The sequence below is a fragment of the Marmota marmota genome, unplaced genomic scaffold (genome assembly GCF_001458135.2).
Source record: "Marmota marmota marmota unplaced genomic scaffold, marMar, whole genome shotgun sequence".
Lineage (NCBI taxonomy): Eukaryota > Metazoa > Chordata > Mammalia > Rodentia > Sciuridae > Marmota > Marmota marmota.
Genome location: NW_025999900.1, coordinates 47,408,016 through 47,422,915, shown reverse-complemented (window position 1 = coordinate 47,422,915; position 14,900 = coordinate 47,408,016). Strand labels below are relative to the sequence as shown.

Sequence of the window (14,900 nt, the reverse complement as noted above, 5' to 3'; positions counted from 1 at the left end):
ATCAATGTGTGTTCTGCAATCAAACAAATCCTCTTGCTGTGGAACATGCTTTTTTAAAAAAAAAAAATCCTGTGATAGGTTAAACTTAGCTAATGCTCAGTCATTAAAAACAAAAACAACAACAACAAAAAAACTCACCATGCTAAATGTTCATTGCCTCCTTGGAATTAGTATTTCTCTTATAAAATATAAAAATATTTCCTAAAAAATGAAATCAACTCTCTTGCTCTGGGGAAGATAGGAACTTTTATTAACTTAGATTTTGTAAATGATTTTATTGCTAAACCTCAGGAAAGAGAGAGAGTGATATATATTTGCTTAAATATTAATTTTCTTAGGGTTTAACTTTGTGAGAATAATTTATCAAAGTATGAGGGAAAGAGTTTAGAAATATAAATATTTTGTGCAACGTTTTTCTCCTGAGATTATTTCCCATCAAGGTCACTGTAAAAATTATTCCTTTTGGTCTTGTAAAGTCTAATTGCCGTGATCATGTTAGGTCAATTTTTGGACTACTTTTCCTTAAAATATTTGTGACTTCACTATTGTTTCCTTGAATCTTTAAAACCACCAACCATAAGTTTAATTCATTACTTACAATATGTGAAGGCTCTTCTCTGAGGGGTTGAACAGTGCTAGAATACCTAACTTTTCATAGTCTCTTTGGGAATTTCTCCCAAATAGTGAAAGTAAGTGTCTTTTGAGAACAATGTACTAGTCTCTCAATAGTGTATCCCCTACACTCTATGTATGTTAGCTATTAGTTCTGTTAGCAAGGCTATAAGAGATATTATTAATATTCTCATTTTCAAGATAAGAAAACTGGGTCACTGAGTAGTCACTAACTTGCCCGTGGTCTCTTAAGTGTAACAAAGGTAGGAGTTTGTTTCAGAACCCAGCATCAGTATTCATTTACTTCATCAGTCATAGTTACTCAAATCTTCATGATTCATATTTATAAAAGTTGGGGCTTTAGATTTAAAGTTTGAAGGGTTGTATAATTGTACATTGAGAAACTAGATATTGGAAATTACATCATTATAAAGCAGAAGGCCTTTGTCTCACAGATCATTATTATTATAGCTGGTACAATGTCTAGAATGAAAGTTAGATGGAAGAAGTATAGATAAAGAATTGGGAATAAGTCAGGTGGTGAGGTAAGATTGGTACTGAGGTGTTGCTACAGGTGACATGTCTAGTTGCAATTTTAAGCAATGGGGTAGAGTCTGTGAGTTATCTATACCAGCACTGACTTTACCCCCTTCTTCCTAGGAAACAAGTATTGATTTTTCACTAACCTTTCTTGTAGCTGTTCTAGTCAACAAATCATAGTTAGTTGGATAGTGTGACTTTGGGTCTTTTGACATCAAGAACGTTTTGAATTTGTTGGAGGTTTGAGAACATTTGGACCAAAGAAGATATGTGAAGGTTTTATTTTAAAACTTACTATGAAGATTTGGAATGAATTATGCTTCTTAGTGTTAGACTACTGCTAGAACTATGCAATTGATTTGCTTAGTGCTTGGAATACTTCTAGTACTGCATGTTCCTGTTCATGAGAGAGCAGGGTAAATCCTTGTGGTAATGCTATAAAAATGGAATGTCCTGAAGAAAGAATATTCAACATAAAAAGTTAATATCTTGTGCAGTAGAAATTTGTGCTGAAGTTGATGAGGTTACAGTAGATAATTCTGGGTGTAAAAGAAAAATACAGTTCTCTTGATTCAAAGCAGCAAATTAAGTTCATTTTTAAGGTACAGATTGACTAAAAAAAATATCAAATTAGAGTTTAGGGACTTTTAATAGGTGATTTTTTTCCTAATTAAGTACTCTGATTAAAATTTCAATTTGGAGTAGGAGAATGTCACCATCTGGTATGCGAACTTTGTAAGAATATTGAATATTAAGTAATAAAGTCCAGATTTTTCCTCTTATTTAATGGGCTTCATTTGTCAGATGCACTTATTGACATAGATACTAGCCATTTATCCTACTGGAAAGTTGAGTTATCTGCTGCTGCTTTAGGTGAACTTCACTAATTCACTAATTGTCTAAAGATAATAACTGTTCATAATTTTTCAATAACTTTAATATTAACTAATAAGAGTATGGCTAAGAAATTTTAACCAAAGAAATTCTTTTAAAAACTATCCTTTTGTAAACATATTTCAGATTTTTAGAATTAGGTTCTTAAGTTCACTTGTTTAAAATTTCATTCCCAAGTCTCTCATGAATCTACTGGACAAGAGAGTAATTTTTCCAAAATTTTGCCTTGAGGCTAGTGGAGGGGACGGGACAAAAACAAACATGTAGTCTTTGGAGTCAGAATTTAAACTGAATCCTGATCTTTCCTCTAGAAACTTACCTCAGTGATTCTGGGCAAGTTACTAATAAACCTTTCTGAGACTGTGTTTCTTCATTCAAAAAGTGAATATAACCATATATACTTCATTATAACTAACATTTACTTAAGAGCTCATACTGTTTTGGCTACTTGCTAAGCATTTATCTTCGAATTTCTTTAATTTGTCTGATGATCTCTACTATCAGGCATTTGCTAGTTTTTAACTTGAGATCCCTGGTACTTTATACTTACTTAATACATGTTATTTTCCTTTCCTTGAACTCACTGGGCATGACTTAGTTTATGTGTGTATCCCTATAGCTGTGACTAACACATGTTGCAACATGTAAAAGGTGATTATTTGACTTCAAACTATATGCTAAATTAGCATACCCAATAATGCTTCCCGCATTTATGTTTGTGAGTACAGTATATTATTTATCCTCCTAAAGTACAATATATTGGTACTACGGGCTCCTTCCACTTTCCATGAGTGATCACTTATTGACATTTAAATATTTTATGTAAATTAATAAAAATTTCTTTAAAAATTATATTTAGAGTGACATGTAGGGCTTTGAATATACAGGATTTCATTGTAAAATAAAGTACTTAAAATAGTGTATCATTTGAAAGGGAGTTTGTAAGTTTGAGGAAAGATGTTATGAGTCTATATTTCTTATTTTTCTAATGTTTCATGTTTTTATATGTACAGAAGTTAGGTACAACAATTGGAACTAGTAATATTTTGGTAAATAAAATATAAGATAGCAGCAATCTTTAAAAAATGTATTTTAGAATGGTGGGACCAGAAGATAGGCAAACAATACATTGCATTTATTTGGTTTTATAAAAATTTTTACTTATCTCCTTTTTTAAAAAAAAAAAAAAAACAAAACTTTACCAGTAAACGGTAACTATTATAAAGAATGAAAATAGTGTTGGTAAAATTAACTAGTTACTACAACCAATGTATTTTGTAGTCTGTTACCTGGTCGATCTTGATGTTCTGAAGAAATAGGCAGTGAGGGAAAGCCAAGTATAAAATATTTAATAATAAAAGTATCTAATGATAACATTATTATTCTTGACAAATTCTTAAGATGACCTGTCCTCCCCTCCAATTTTGCCTTGGATTTTGCCACTTACCCCTAACAATTATAAATGTTATACTTACATTTCTTTATGTCAACATTTTAGATCTAAACTTAAAATATAAATTGCCTCATGGTCACCAGTGCTATATACATTGTGAATGTTTGCAGAATACTGCCTCTGTATTGACAGATGAATATAAAACTGAACAGACAAACTATTTAGGTTTTCCAGTTCATGCTTGACTATGCAGTTAAGTGAATGCAGTTATTTATACATGACCAAATTTTCATGCCCTTCTGTATAGTCTTTAAGTTGTATTTAGTTGTATTTTCTTACTATGAAAATAAAGGACAATATGTGGTAACAATTTTTGAAGAAACTAAGTAGAATCATTGAATGGTTCAAGCCTACTTTTTAAATTGTAGCATTTAGTTTTTACCAAAGTTGTTCTGTTTTTGAATTTATCTTTTTCATCTGTGTAGGAGCTAATTTGATGTTTATTTGGTAGTTAGTATACGGTATAATAGATGTTTTTTAGTATATTGCCGCTATGGTCTCTTTGTGAAAGTAGTTAATTATGGGCATTTTTAAAGAGTTTCCTAATGACTGTTCATTTTTTTTTCTTTCTTTCTTTCTTTCTTTCTTTCTTTCTTTCTTTCTTTCTTTCTTTCTTTCTTTCTTTCTTTCTTTCTTTCTTTCTTTCTTTCTTTCTTTCTTTCTTTCTTTCTTTCTTTCTTTCTTTCTTTCTTTCTTTCTTTCTTTCTTTCTTTCTTTCTTTCTTTCTTTCTTTCTTTCTTTCTTTCTTTCTTTCTTTCTTTCTTTCTTTCTTTCTTTCTTTCTTTCTTTCTTTCTTTCTTTCTTTCTTTCTTTCTTTCTTTCTTTCTTTCTTTCTTTCTTTCTTTCTTTCTTTCTTTCTTTCTTTCTTTCTTTCTTTCTTTCTTTCTTTCTTTCTTTCTTTCTTTCTTTCTTTCTTTCTTTCTTTCTTTCTTTCTTTCTTTCTTTCTTTCTTTCTTTCTTTCTTTCTTTCTTTCTTTCTTTCTTTCTTTCTTTCTTTCTTTCTTTCTTTCTTTCTTTCTTTCTTTCTTTCTTTCTTTCTTTCTTTCTTTCTTTCTTTCTTTCTTTCTTTCTTTCTTTCTTTCTTTCTTTCTTTCTTTCTTTCTTTCTTTCTTTCTTTCTTTCTTTCTTTCTTTCTTTCTTTCTTTCTTTCTTTCTTTCTTTCTTTCTTTCTTTCTTTCTTTCTTTCTTTCTTTCTTTCTTTCTTTCTTTCTTTCTTTCTTTCTTTCTTTCTTTCTTTCTTTCTTTCTTTCTTTCTTTCTTTCTTTCTTTCTTTCTTTCTTTCTTTCTTTCTTTCTTTCTTTCTTTCTTTCTTTCTTTCTTTCTTTCTTTCTTTCTTTCTTTCTTTCTTTCTTTCTTTCTTTCTTTCTTTCTTTCTTTCTTTCTTTCTTTCTTTCTTTCTTTCTTTCTTTCTTTCTTTCTTTCTTTCTTTCTTTCTTTCTTTCTTTCTTTCTTTCTTTCTTTCTTTCTTTCTTTCTTTCTTTCTTTCTTTCTTTCTTTCTTTCTTTCTTTCTTTCTTTCTTTCTTTCTTTCTTTCTTTCTTTCTTTCTTTCTTTCTTTCTTTCTTTCTTTCTTTCTTTCTTTCTTTCTTTCTTTCTTTCTTTCTTTCTTTCTTTCTTTCTTTCTTTCTTTCTTTCTTTCTTTCTTTCTTTCTTTCTTTCTTTCTTTCTTTCTTTCTTTCTTTCTTTCTTTCTTTCTTTCTTTCTTTCTTTCTTTCTTTCTTTCTTTCTTTCTTTCTTTCTTTCTTTCTTTCTTTCTTTCTTTCTTTCTTTCTTTCTTTCTTTCTTTCTTTCTTTCTTTCTTTCTTTCTTTCTTTCTTTCTTTCTTTCTTTCTTTCTTTCTTTCTTTCTTTCTTTCTTTCTTTCTTTCTTTCTTTCTTTCTTTCTTTCTTTCTTTCTTTCTTTCTTTCTTTCTTTCTTTCTTTCTTTCTTTCTTTCTTTCTTTCTTTCTTTCTTTCTTTCTTTCTTTCTTTCTTTCTTTCTTTCTTTCTTTCTTTCTTTCTTTCTTTCTTTCTTTCTTTCTTTCTTTCTTTCTTTCTTTCTTTCTTTCTTTCTTTCTTTCTTTCTTTCTTTCTTTCTTTCTTTCTTTCTTTCTTTCTTTCTTTCTTTCTTTCTTTCTTTCTTTCTTTCTTTCTTTCTTTCTTTCTTTCTTTCTTTCTTTCTTTCTTTCTTTCTTTCTTTCTTTCTTTCTTTCTTTCTTTCTTTCTTTCTTTCTTTCTTTCTTTCTTTCTTTCTTTCTTTCTTTCTTTCTTTCTTTCTTTCTTTCTTTCTTTCTTTCTTTCTTTCTTTCTTTCTTTCTTTCTTTCTTTCTTTCTTTCTTTCTTTCTTTCTTTCTTTCTTTCTTTCTTTCTTTCTTTCTTTCTTTCTTTCTTTCTTTCTTTCTTTCTTTCTTTCTTTCTTTCTTTCTTTCTTTCTTTCTTTCTTTCTTTCTTTCTTTCTTTCTTTCTTTCTTTCTTTCTTTCTTTCTTTCTTTCTTTCTTTCTTTCTTTCTTTCTTTCTTTCTTTCTTTCTTTCTTTCTTTCTTTCTTTCTTTCTTTCTTTCTTTCTTTCTTTCTTTCTTTCTTTCTTTCTTTCTTTCTTTCTTTCTTTCTTTCTTTCTTTCTTTCTTTCTTTCTTTCTTTCTTTCTTTCTTTCTTTCTTTCTTTCTTTCTTTCTTTCTTTCTTTCTTTCTTTCTTTCTTTCTTTCTTTCTTTCTTTCTTTCTTTCTTTCTTTCTTTCTTTCTTTCTTTCTTTCTTTCTTTCTTTCTTTCTTTCTTTCTTTCTTTCTTTCTTTCTTTCTTTCTTTCTTTCTTTCTTTCTTTCTTTCTTTCTTTCTTTCTTTCTTTCTTTCTTTCTTTCTTTCTTTCTTTCTTTCTTTCTTTCTTTCTTTCTTTCTTTCTTTCTTTCTTTCTTTCTTTCTTTCTTTCTTTCTTTCTTTCTTTCTTTCTTTCTTTCTTTCTTTCTTTCTTTCTTTCTTTCTTTCTTTCTTTCTTTCTTTCTTTCTTTCTTTCTTTCTTTCTTTCTTTCTTTCTTTCTTTCTTTCTTTCTTTCTTTCTTTCTTTCTTTCTTTCTTTCTTTCTTTCTTTCTTTCTTTCTTTCTTTCTTTCTTTCTTTCTTTCTTTCTTTCTTTCTTTCTTTCTTTCTTTCTTTCTTTCTTTCTTTCTTTCTTTCTTTCTTTCTTTCTTTCTTTCTTTCTTTCTTTCTTTCTTTCTTTCTTTCTTTCTTTCTTTCTTTCTTTCTTTCTTTCTTTCTTTCTTTCTTTCTTTCTTTCTTTCTTTCTTTCTTTCTTTCTTTCTTTCTTTCTTTCTTTCTTTCTTTCTTTCTTTCTTTCTTTCTTTCTTTCTTTCTTTCTTTCTTTCTTTCTTTCTTTCTTTCTTTCTTTCTTTCTTTCTTTCTTTCTTTCTTTCTTTCTTTCTTTCTTTCTTTCTTTCTTTCTTTCTTTCTTTCTTTCTTTCTTTCTTTCTTTCTTTCTTTCTTTCTTTCTTTCTTTCTTTCTTTCTTTCTTTCTTTCTTTCTTTCTTTCTTTCTTTCTTTCTTTCTTTCTTTCTTTCTTTCTTTCTTTCTTTCTTTCTTTCTTTCTTTCTTTCTTTCTTTCTTTCTTTCTTTCTTTCTTTCTTTCTTTCTTTCTTTCTTTCTTTCTTTCTTTCTTTCTTTCTTTCTTTCTTTCTTTCTTTCTTTCTTTCTTTCTTTCTTTCTTTCTTTCTTTCTTTCTTTCTTTCTTTCTTTCTTTCTTTCTTTCTTTCTTTCTTTCTTTCTTTCTTTCTTTCTTTCTTTCTTTCTTTCTTTCTTTCTTTCTTTCTTTCTTTCTTTCTTTCTTTCTTTCTTTCTTTCTTTCTTTCTTTCTTTCTTTCTTTCTTTCTTTCTTTCTTTCTTTCTTTCTTTCTTTCTTTCTTTCTTTCTTTCTTTCTTTCTTTCTTTCTTTCTTTCTTTCTTTCTTTCTTTCTTTCTTTCTTTCTTTCTTTCTTTCTTTCTTTCTTTCTTTCTTTCTTTCTTTCTTTCTTTCTTTCTTTCTTTCTTTCTTTCTTTCTTTCTTTCTTTCTTTCTTTCTTTCTTTCTTTCTTTCTTTCTTTCTTTCTTTCTTTCTTTCTTTCTTTCTTTCTTTCTTTCTTTCTTTCTTTCTTTCTTTCTTTCTTTCTTTCTTTCTTTCTTTCTTTCTTTCTTTCTTTCTTTCTTTCTTTCTTTCTTTCTTTCTTTCTTTCTTTCTTTCTTTCTTTCTTTCTTTCTTTCTTTCTTTCTTTCTTTCTTTCTTTCTTTCTTTCTTTCTTTCTTTCTTTCTTTCTTTCTTTCTTTCTTTCTTTCTTTCTTTCTTTCTTTCTTTCTTTCTTTCTTTCTTTCTTTCTTTCTTTCTTTCTTTCTTTCTTTCTTTCTTTCTTTCTTTCTTTCTTTCTTTCTTTCTTTCTTTCTTTCTTTCTTTCTTTCTTTCTTTCTTTCTTTCTTTCTTTCTTTCTTTCTTTCTTTCTTTCTTTCTTTCTTTCTTTCTTTCTTTCTTTCTTTCTTTCTTTCTTTCTTTCTTTCTTTCTTTCTTTCTTTCTTTCTTTCTTTCTTTCTTTCTTTCTTTCTTTCTTTCTTTCTTTCTTTCTTTCTTTCTTTCTTTCTTTCTTTCTTTCTTTCTTTCTTTCTTTCTTTCTTTCTTTCTTTCTTTCTTTCTTTCTTTCTTTCTTTCTTTCTTTCTTTCTTTCTTTCTTTCTTTCTTTCTTTCTTTCTTTCTTTCTTTCTTTCTTTCTTTCTTTCTTTCTTTCTTTCTTTCTTTCTTTCTTTCTTTCTTTCTTTCTTTCTTTCTTTCTTTCTTTCTTTCTTTCTTTCTTTCTTTCTTTCTTTCTTTCTTTCTTTCTTTCTTTCTTTCTTTCTTTCTTTCTTTCTTTCTTTCTTTCTTTCTTTCTTTCTTTCTTTCTTTCTTTCTTTCTTTCTTTCTTTCTTTCTTTCTTTCTTTCTTTCTTTCTTTCTTTCTTTCTTTCTTTCTTTCTTTCTTTCTTTCTTTCTTTCTTTCTTTCTTTCTTTCTTTCTTTCTTTCTTTCTTTCTTTCTTTCTTTCTTTCTTTCTTTCTTTCTTTCTTTCTTTCTTTCTTTCTTTCTTTCTTTCTTTCTTTCTTTCTTTCTTTCTTTCTTTCTTTCTTTCTTTCTTTCTTTCTTTCTTTCTTTCTTTCTTTCTTTCTTTCTTTCTTTCTTTCTTTCTTTCTTTCTTTCTTTCTTTCTTTCTTTCTTTCTTTCTTTCTTTCTTTCTTTCTTTCTTTCTTTCTTTCTTTCTTTCTTTCTTTCTTTCTTTCTTTCTTTCTTTCTTTCTTTCTTTCTTTCTTTCTTTCTTTCTTTCTTTCTTTCTTTCTTTCTTTCTTTCTTTCTTTCTTTCTTTCTTTCTTTCTTTCTTTCTTTCTTTCTTTCTTTCTTTCTTTCTTTCTTTCTTTCTTTCTTTCTTTCTTTCTTTCTTTCTTTCTTTCTTTCTTTCTTTCTTTCTTTCTTTCTTTCTTTCTTTCTTTCTTTCTTTCTTTCTTTCTTTCTTTCTTTCTTTCTTTCTTTCTTTCTTTCTTTCTTTCTTTCTTTCTTTCTTTCTTTCTTTCTTTCTTTCTTTCTTTCTTTCTTTCTTTCTTTCTTTCTTTCTTTCTTTCTTTCTTTCTTTCTTTCTTTCTTTCTTTCTTTCTTTCTTTCTTTCTTTCTTTCTTTCTTTCTTTCTTTCTTTCTTTCTTTCTTTCTTTCTTTCTTTCTTTCTTTCTTTCTTTCTTTCTTTCTTTCTTTCTTTCTTTCTTTCTTTCTTTCTTTCTTTCTTTCTTTCTTTCTTTCTTTCTTTCTTTCTTTCTTTCTTTCTTTCTTTCTTTCTTTCTTTCTTTCTTTCTTTCTTTCTTTCTTTCTTTCTTTCTTTCTTTCTTTCTTTCTTTCTTTCTTTCTTTCTTTCTTTCTTTCTTTCTTTCTTTCTTTCTTTCTTTCTTTCTTTCTTTCTTTCTTTCTTTCTTTCTTTCTTTCTTTCTTTCTTTCTTTCTTTCTTTCTTTCTTTCTTTCTTTCTTTCTTTCTTTCTTTCTTTCTTTCTTTCTTTCTTTCTTTCTTTCTTTCTTTCTTTCTTTCTTTCTTTCTTTCTTTCTTTCTTTCTTTCTTTCTTTCTTTCTTTCTTTCTTTCTTTCTTTCTTTCTTTCTTTCTTTCTTTCTTTCTTTCTTTCTTTCTTTCTTTCTTTCTTTCTTTCTTTCTTTCTTTCTTTCTTTCTTTCTTTCTTTCTTTCTTTCTTTCTTTCTTTCTTTCTTTCTTTCTTTCTTTCTTTCTTTCTTTCTTTCTTTCTTTCTTTCTTTCTTTCTTTCTTTCTTTCTTTCTTTCTTTCTTTCTTTCTTTCTTTCTTTCTTTCTTTCTTTCTTTCTTTCTTTCTTTCTTTCTTTCTTTCTTTCTTTCTTTCTTTCTTTCTTTCTTTCTTTCTTTCTTTCTTTCTTTCTTTCTTTCTTTCTTTCTTTCTTTCTTTCTTTCTTTCTTTCTTTCTTTCTTTCTTTCTTTCTTTCTTTCTTTCTTTCTTTCTTTCTTTCTTTCTTTCTTTCTTTCTTTCTTTCTTTCTTTCTTTCTTTCTTTCTTTCTTTCTTTCTTTCTTTCTTTCTTTNGGAGGGGAGGGGAGGGGAGGGGGGATAGTAGAGGATAGGAAAGGCAGCAGAACACAACAGACACTAGTATGGCAATATGTAAATCAATGGATGTGTAACTGATGTGATTCTGCAATCTGTATTTGGGGTAAAAATGGGAGCTCATAACCCACTTGAATCAAAGTGTGAAATATGATATATCAAGAATTATGTAATGTTTTGAACAGCCAACAATAAAAAATTAAAAAAAAAAAAGAGATAGATTAGTGGAACTTTATGGGTACAGCATGGCACTAGGAAGTAGCATGGGTTAAGGTCATGTGTATATATCTGCATCTGATTTACATGTCTGATGTAAAATTTTATATTGTTTCTTCTCACTCAGTGTTTTAATACCCTTCCTTTTCTTTGATTTGCAAAGAGAGCCACCGCTTTCCACCTACCTCGCCTCTCAAGGACTATGATTCACAGGGTAATAAGCGAATTAGGCCCAGACCTGGTGTCCGGTTTGTTCGGGATACTGATGACATGGTTCAGGTACTTTGTGCCATTGTGCAATTTGTGTGTGGCATTTCCCTACATTTTTATATAAGTGACTAACATTTGAACTTTATGGCTGAATTTTAAGAATTTGCTTATCAGCAACTTTGTATTTTTTTCTTTTAAACTATATAAATCGCTTTATTTTCAGTGCACAAATCATATCACACATTTATTTTGAATTTTGTTATGGAAGATTATATTTTATAGATGATTTAAAAGTGAGTTTAGTTGGACATGTTTTGTTTCCTTTCCTCTACAGGTGACTCACTCTTTTGAAAGCCCTATTAAGTCAGTTACTTTCTGTTTTGCTAAGTTTGAACAAATATGAGCAAGTTAGTCCTTGTGTGATTGACCTATTAATTTTTGTTTTTTCACCATTGGTGTTTTTCTTATTGTTAAATCATTAATGAGGCTACTTTCTATTAAGTAAGACATTTCGTACTTGATATATTCATTGAAATATTAGTTTTATGAATATATTTCTTTTGTTGCTTCTCTAAAGTTCTCCGCAGAGCTGTAATTATTTCTTTTGTTGTCTTGTGTATAGAAAATGGCTAGGAAAAGTTTCTGGTTTTGACATCTTTGTATTGGTGGTTTTAGGATTAGGTGCTTGATGTTTGTCTTAGGATACTCATCTGTACCTGTTGTTGGCTACAGTGTAAGATAAAGGTAAAATATAACCAGATGAATTAGAAAGCACCTTTTAGAAAATATTTCCTTGAGCATATTCTTTTTCTTTTTTTTAATTAGTACTGAGAATTGAACAAAGGGATGCTCAACCACTGAACCACATCCCCAGCCCTTTTTATATTTTATTTAGAGACAGGGTTTTGCTGAGATGATTGGTGCCTTGCTGAGTGGCTGAAGCTGGCTTTGAATTTGCTCTCCTCCTGCCTCAGCCTTCAAGCCACTGGTTTTACAGGCATGTGCCACTGAGCTGGGTGCATATTCTTTTTTGATAGGTGCAGTTTGCTTGCATGTACTATATAATCAAATTCAGAGCACAGAACAACATCTTAACATTACTCATTTACTGTATTACTTCTCTCATTTGTGACAGTGATAAGTAAAAAGTCTTTTCATCGAGTTTATAATCTGTATGGGGAAGTTAGATGTTAATTGAACAAGTATATTAATAGACCCATAAATATGAAGTGAGATACATGCTGTAATGGAAAGGACAGAGGGTATTGGGAGTGTGTAGTAGATGGATCTGCCTTAATTGACGAAGGCTTTCTGAAGCAAGGTTGGTTGAGCCAAGATCTGATAATAGATGGAATCATTCTAGGTAGTTCCATTCTAAGTGAGTTTTCTTAAGAAAGATCCTTAACTCCACTTAACTATGTATGTTCTTAATGCCTCAGTAAAGTTTGTAGTTTGTTTACACATCTGTTTCCCATGTTAGATTCAAGCCACTCATTTCCCAGCTGGTAGGTGGCATTGGTTTATTGCTTAATGTCCATTTATTTAAATGAATTGATTTGTTGTTTCTGTAAGTCTGTATAGCTTAAAAATAATTTATTATAAATTATAGCATACACATACATATATATCTGTAGATAGCATATTTACTTGTAGATAAAGGTACAACGATGAGACTGTATACCAGTAGGAAACAAGCCTCAAGCCTCTGTTATGCTCCTTTTTCCCCTCTGAGTACTATCATATGTTTTCCTTTTTTGAAGAAAACCATTTTTACTACATCTTATTAGTGTTGCTTACCTTTAAGCCATGTATAAATTGAATATTACTGTATGCTTCTTTTTTTAATATTTATTTTTTAGTTGTAGTTGGATACAATACCTTTATTTTATTTATTTTTATGTGGTGCTGAGGATCGAACCCAGGGCCTCGCATGTGCTAGGCAGCGCTCTACCACTGAGCCACAACCCCAGCCCCCTGTATGCTTCTTTTATAATTTTCTTCATTTGATATTATATTCTTGATGTTCAGCCTTACTAATTTGTGGTTAGCTTTGATTATTTCATTTTCACTGATGCAGGATACTCCACTGGAGTACTTTAGTTTATCTCTATTCTACTCTTTTTTTTTGGGTACCAGGGATTGAATAACTCAGGGACACTCAACCACTGAGCCACATCTCCAGCATCTTTTATATTTTACTTAGACACAGGGTCTCACTAAGTTGCTTAGGGCCTCGCAAAATTGTTGAGGCTGGCTTTGAACTTGCAATTCTCCTATCTCAGCCTCCTGAGCTTCTGGGATTACAAGCATGTGCCACCATGCCTGGCTGTATTCTACTCTTAATGGACTTTTTGTCTATGTTTAGTGTTTTTATTTTGAATAATGCTCCATACTTCTTGCATATGGGCAAGAATTTATTTGCTTCAGGGTTTGGCAAACTAGGGTACATGGGCTGATAAAATGAGGCTTTATTGTAATATAGCCATGCTCATTTGTTTATGGCTAGTTTTATATTATAGTAGCAGAGTTGATAATTGTGACAGAGACAGAGTTTGCTGACCTCTTCTCTAGGGTTTACATAAGTAGTGAATTGGTATACGATAAAGGATGTGATGGGTAATGACTTAATATAGCTTTTTAAATGCTTTTCTTTGAAAAAATCTTGTATTTAGAATAGGCATCTATTCTGTATTAATAACATTTAGGATTTGGTCATTATTGTAAAGAACAAAGTTTTAATCTTACTTTTTGTGAATCTTCATGGAAGAATTTGACAGTATCCTGAATGGGTTCCATATTTTGCCTTTGCTAGATTCATGCTTTTCATCAATCCCTCCGAGACCTCAGCAGTGAACAAGTTCGCCTTGGGGAGGATTTCAACAGGGAGCTTTCCAGAAGAAGCCGGTAAAAGAATGTGGTTTTCATGGGAGGCATGAATTACTAGGAGAACAAATTAATTTCTGTAATTGACATGTTTACATAGATTTAAGAAACGGTGCTGTTTTTATCTGAGTATTTTATAATTTATTAATAGACTAGTTCAAAGCCCTTGGAATCTAGAATATATCATGACTCAGACAAGTTAATTTCATATTTCTGAAAACACTTTAACTTAATTCAGTGGAATGCTGACATTATGAAAAGATTACATTGTGAGATATTAGCAAAAAGGTTGATTTGGAAATGCATTGATACCAGAGACACAGAAAGACACACACACACACACACACACACACGCACGCACGCATGCACGCACACTCACGCACACACAAAAGCATGCACATACACTTACACAGGTCAGAACTGATTGGCTGGCTGACTCTGCATTGCAGGAAAAAAAGCATCATGTGGAAACTTGTCAATGGATATGTGCCATTGTGAAATCTAATATCTCAGGTTTTAGTCAAAAATCTTTGGAAGCCAGTGGTTAACATCAGCCTAGCCTTTGCTTTTTTGTCAATTCTGTAGAGTTCCCAAGAACTGTTACTTAATGTAAAACTTTCTTACTGCCTTTTCATTTTCCTTGTGGTACTGGGGATTGAGTACAGGGTACATTGAACAACATGTCAGTCCCCAGTCTTTTTTTTGATCTAGGGTCTCATTAAATTGGCAAGGCTAGTTTCAAACCGTGGATCCTCCTGTCTCAGCCTTGAAAGTAGTTGAGATTATAGGAGTGTGCTAACACACCTGAAATATTTTTTTCTTTGTAATAACAGTGGCAGGTGGTTTTATTTTAGAGGCCATATTTTCCTAAGAAACAAAACTTTATTAAGAGTCATAGTCTGTGTACTCCAAAGGTTAGGGAGTGACAAAGCTGAACTGAAATCTGTTTATCATGTGCACTTGCTAATTCATATCCCATACCAGTTCTGTATTACTGCAACATAGACTCCAAAATATAACTGTAAATTTATCAAGTATAGTCTGCATTACTTCCCTGCTTTTAGATGAGGAAGCCAGAAAATTTAGTAATAAAAACTAGATTCTGCTATTGCTAGTATTATTAGCCAATATTATTGAGCAATTATTTCAGGATAGGCAGATTTAAATTTAATTCTTGCAATAACTCTAGGAGGTAGCCATTTATTATTTTCTCCATTTTATGAATGAGAAAATAAAAGCACGGAGAAATGAAATAACTGTTGGCTTAAGATGGAACATGAGGTAAAAATAAACACATTTTCAGAGATTTGTAACTTAGAAAAATTTCCCCAGCCCTGCCACTAACAAAACCAAGTCAAAAATAACAACTTAGGAAATTTGCTTTTTTTACCGTAACTTCTTTAAGATCTGAGGAAATTCTCTAATGTCATATAAATAAAACAAGATTTTAACTAAGATAGAGGAAGATATATATATATATATATATATATATATATATATATATATATATATATATATATATATATAAA

The 14,900-nt window shown here is 29.8% G+C and overlaps 1 protein-coding gene across 1 annotated transcript in view; it reads left to right on the top strand.

Moving 5' to 3' along the window:
• The window catches only part of Cep128 (centrosomal protein 128), a 385,475-nt gene that overhangs the window by 28,790 nt on the left and 341,785 nt on the right, over positions 1–14,900 (top strand). Inside the window, exons 6-7 of the mRNA XM_048799524.1 lie at positions 10,417–10,557; positions 13,301–13,392. Of these exons, the coding sequence (XP_048655481.1) occupies positions 10,417–10,557; positions 13,301–13,392 (233 nt within the window). The remainder of the gene's footprint in view (positions 1–10,416; positions 10,558–13,300; positions 13,393–14,900) is intronic.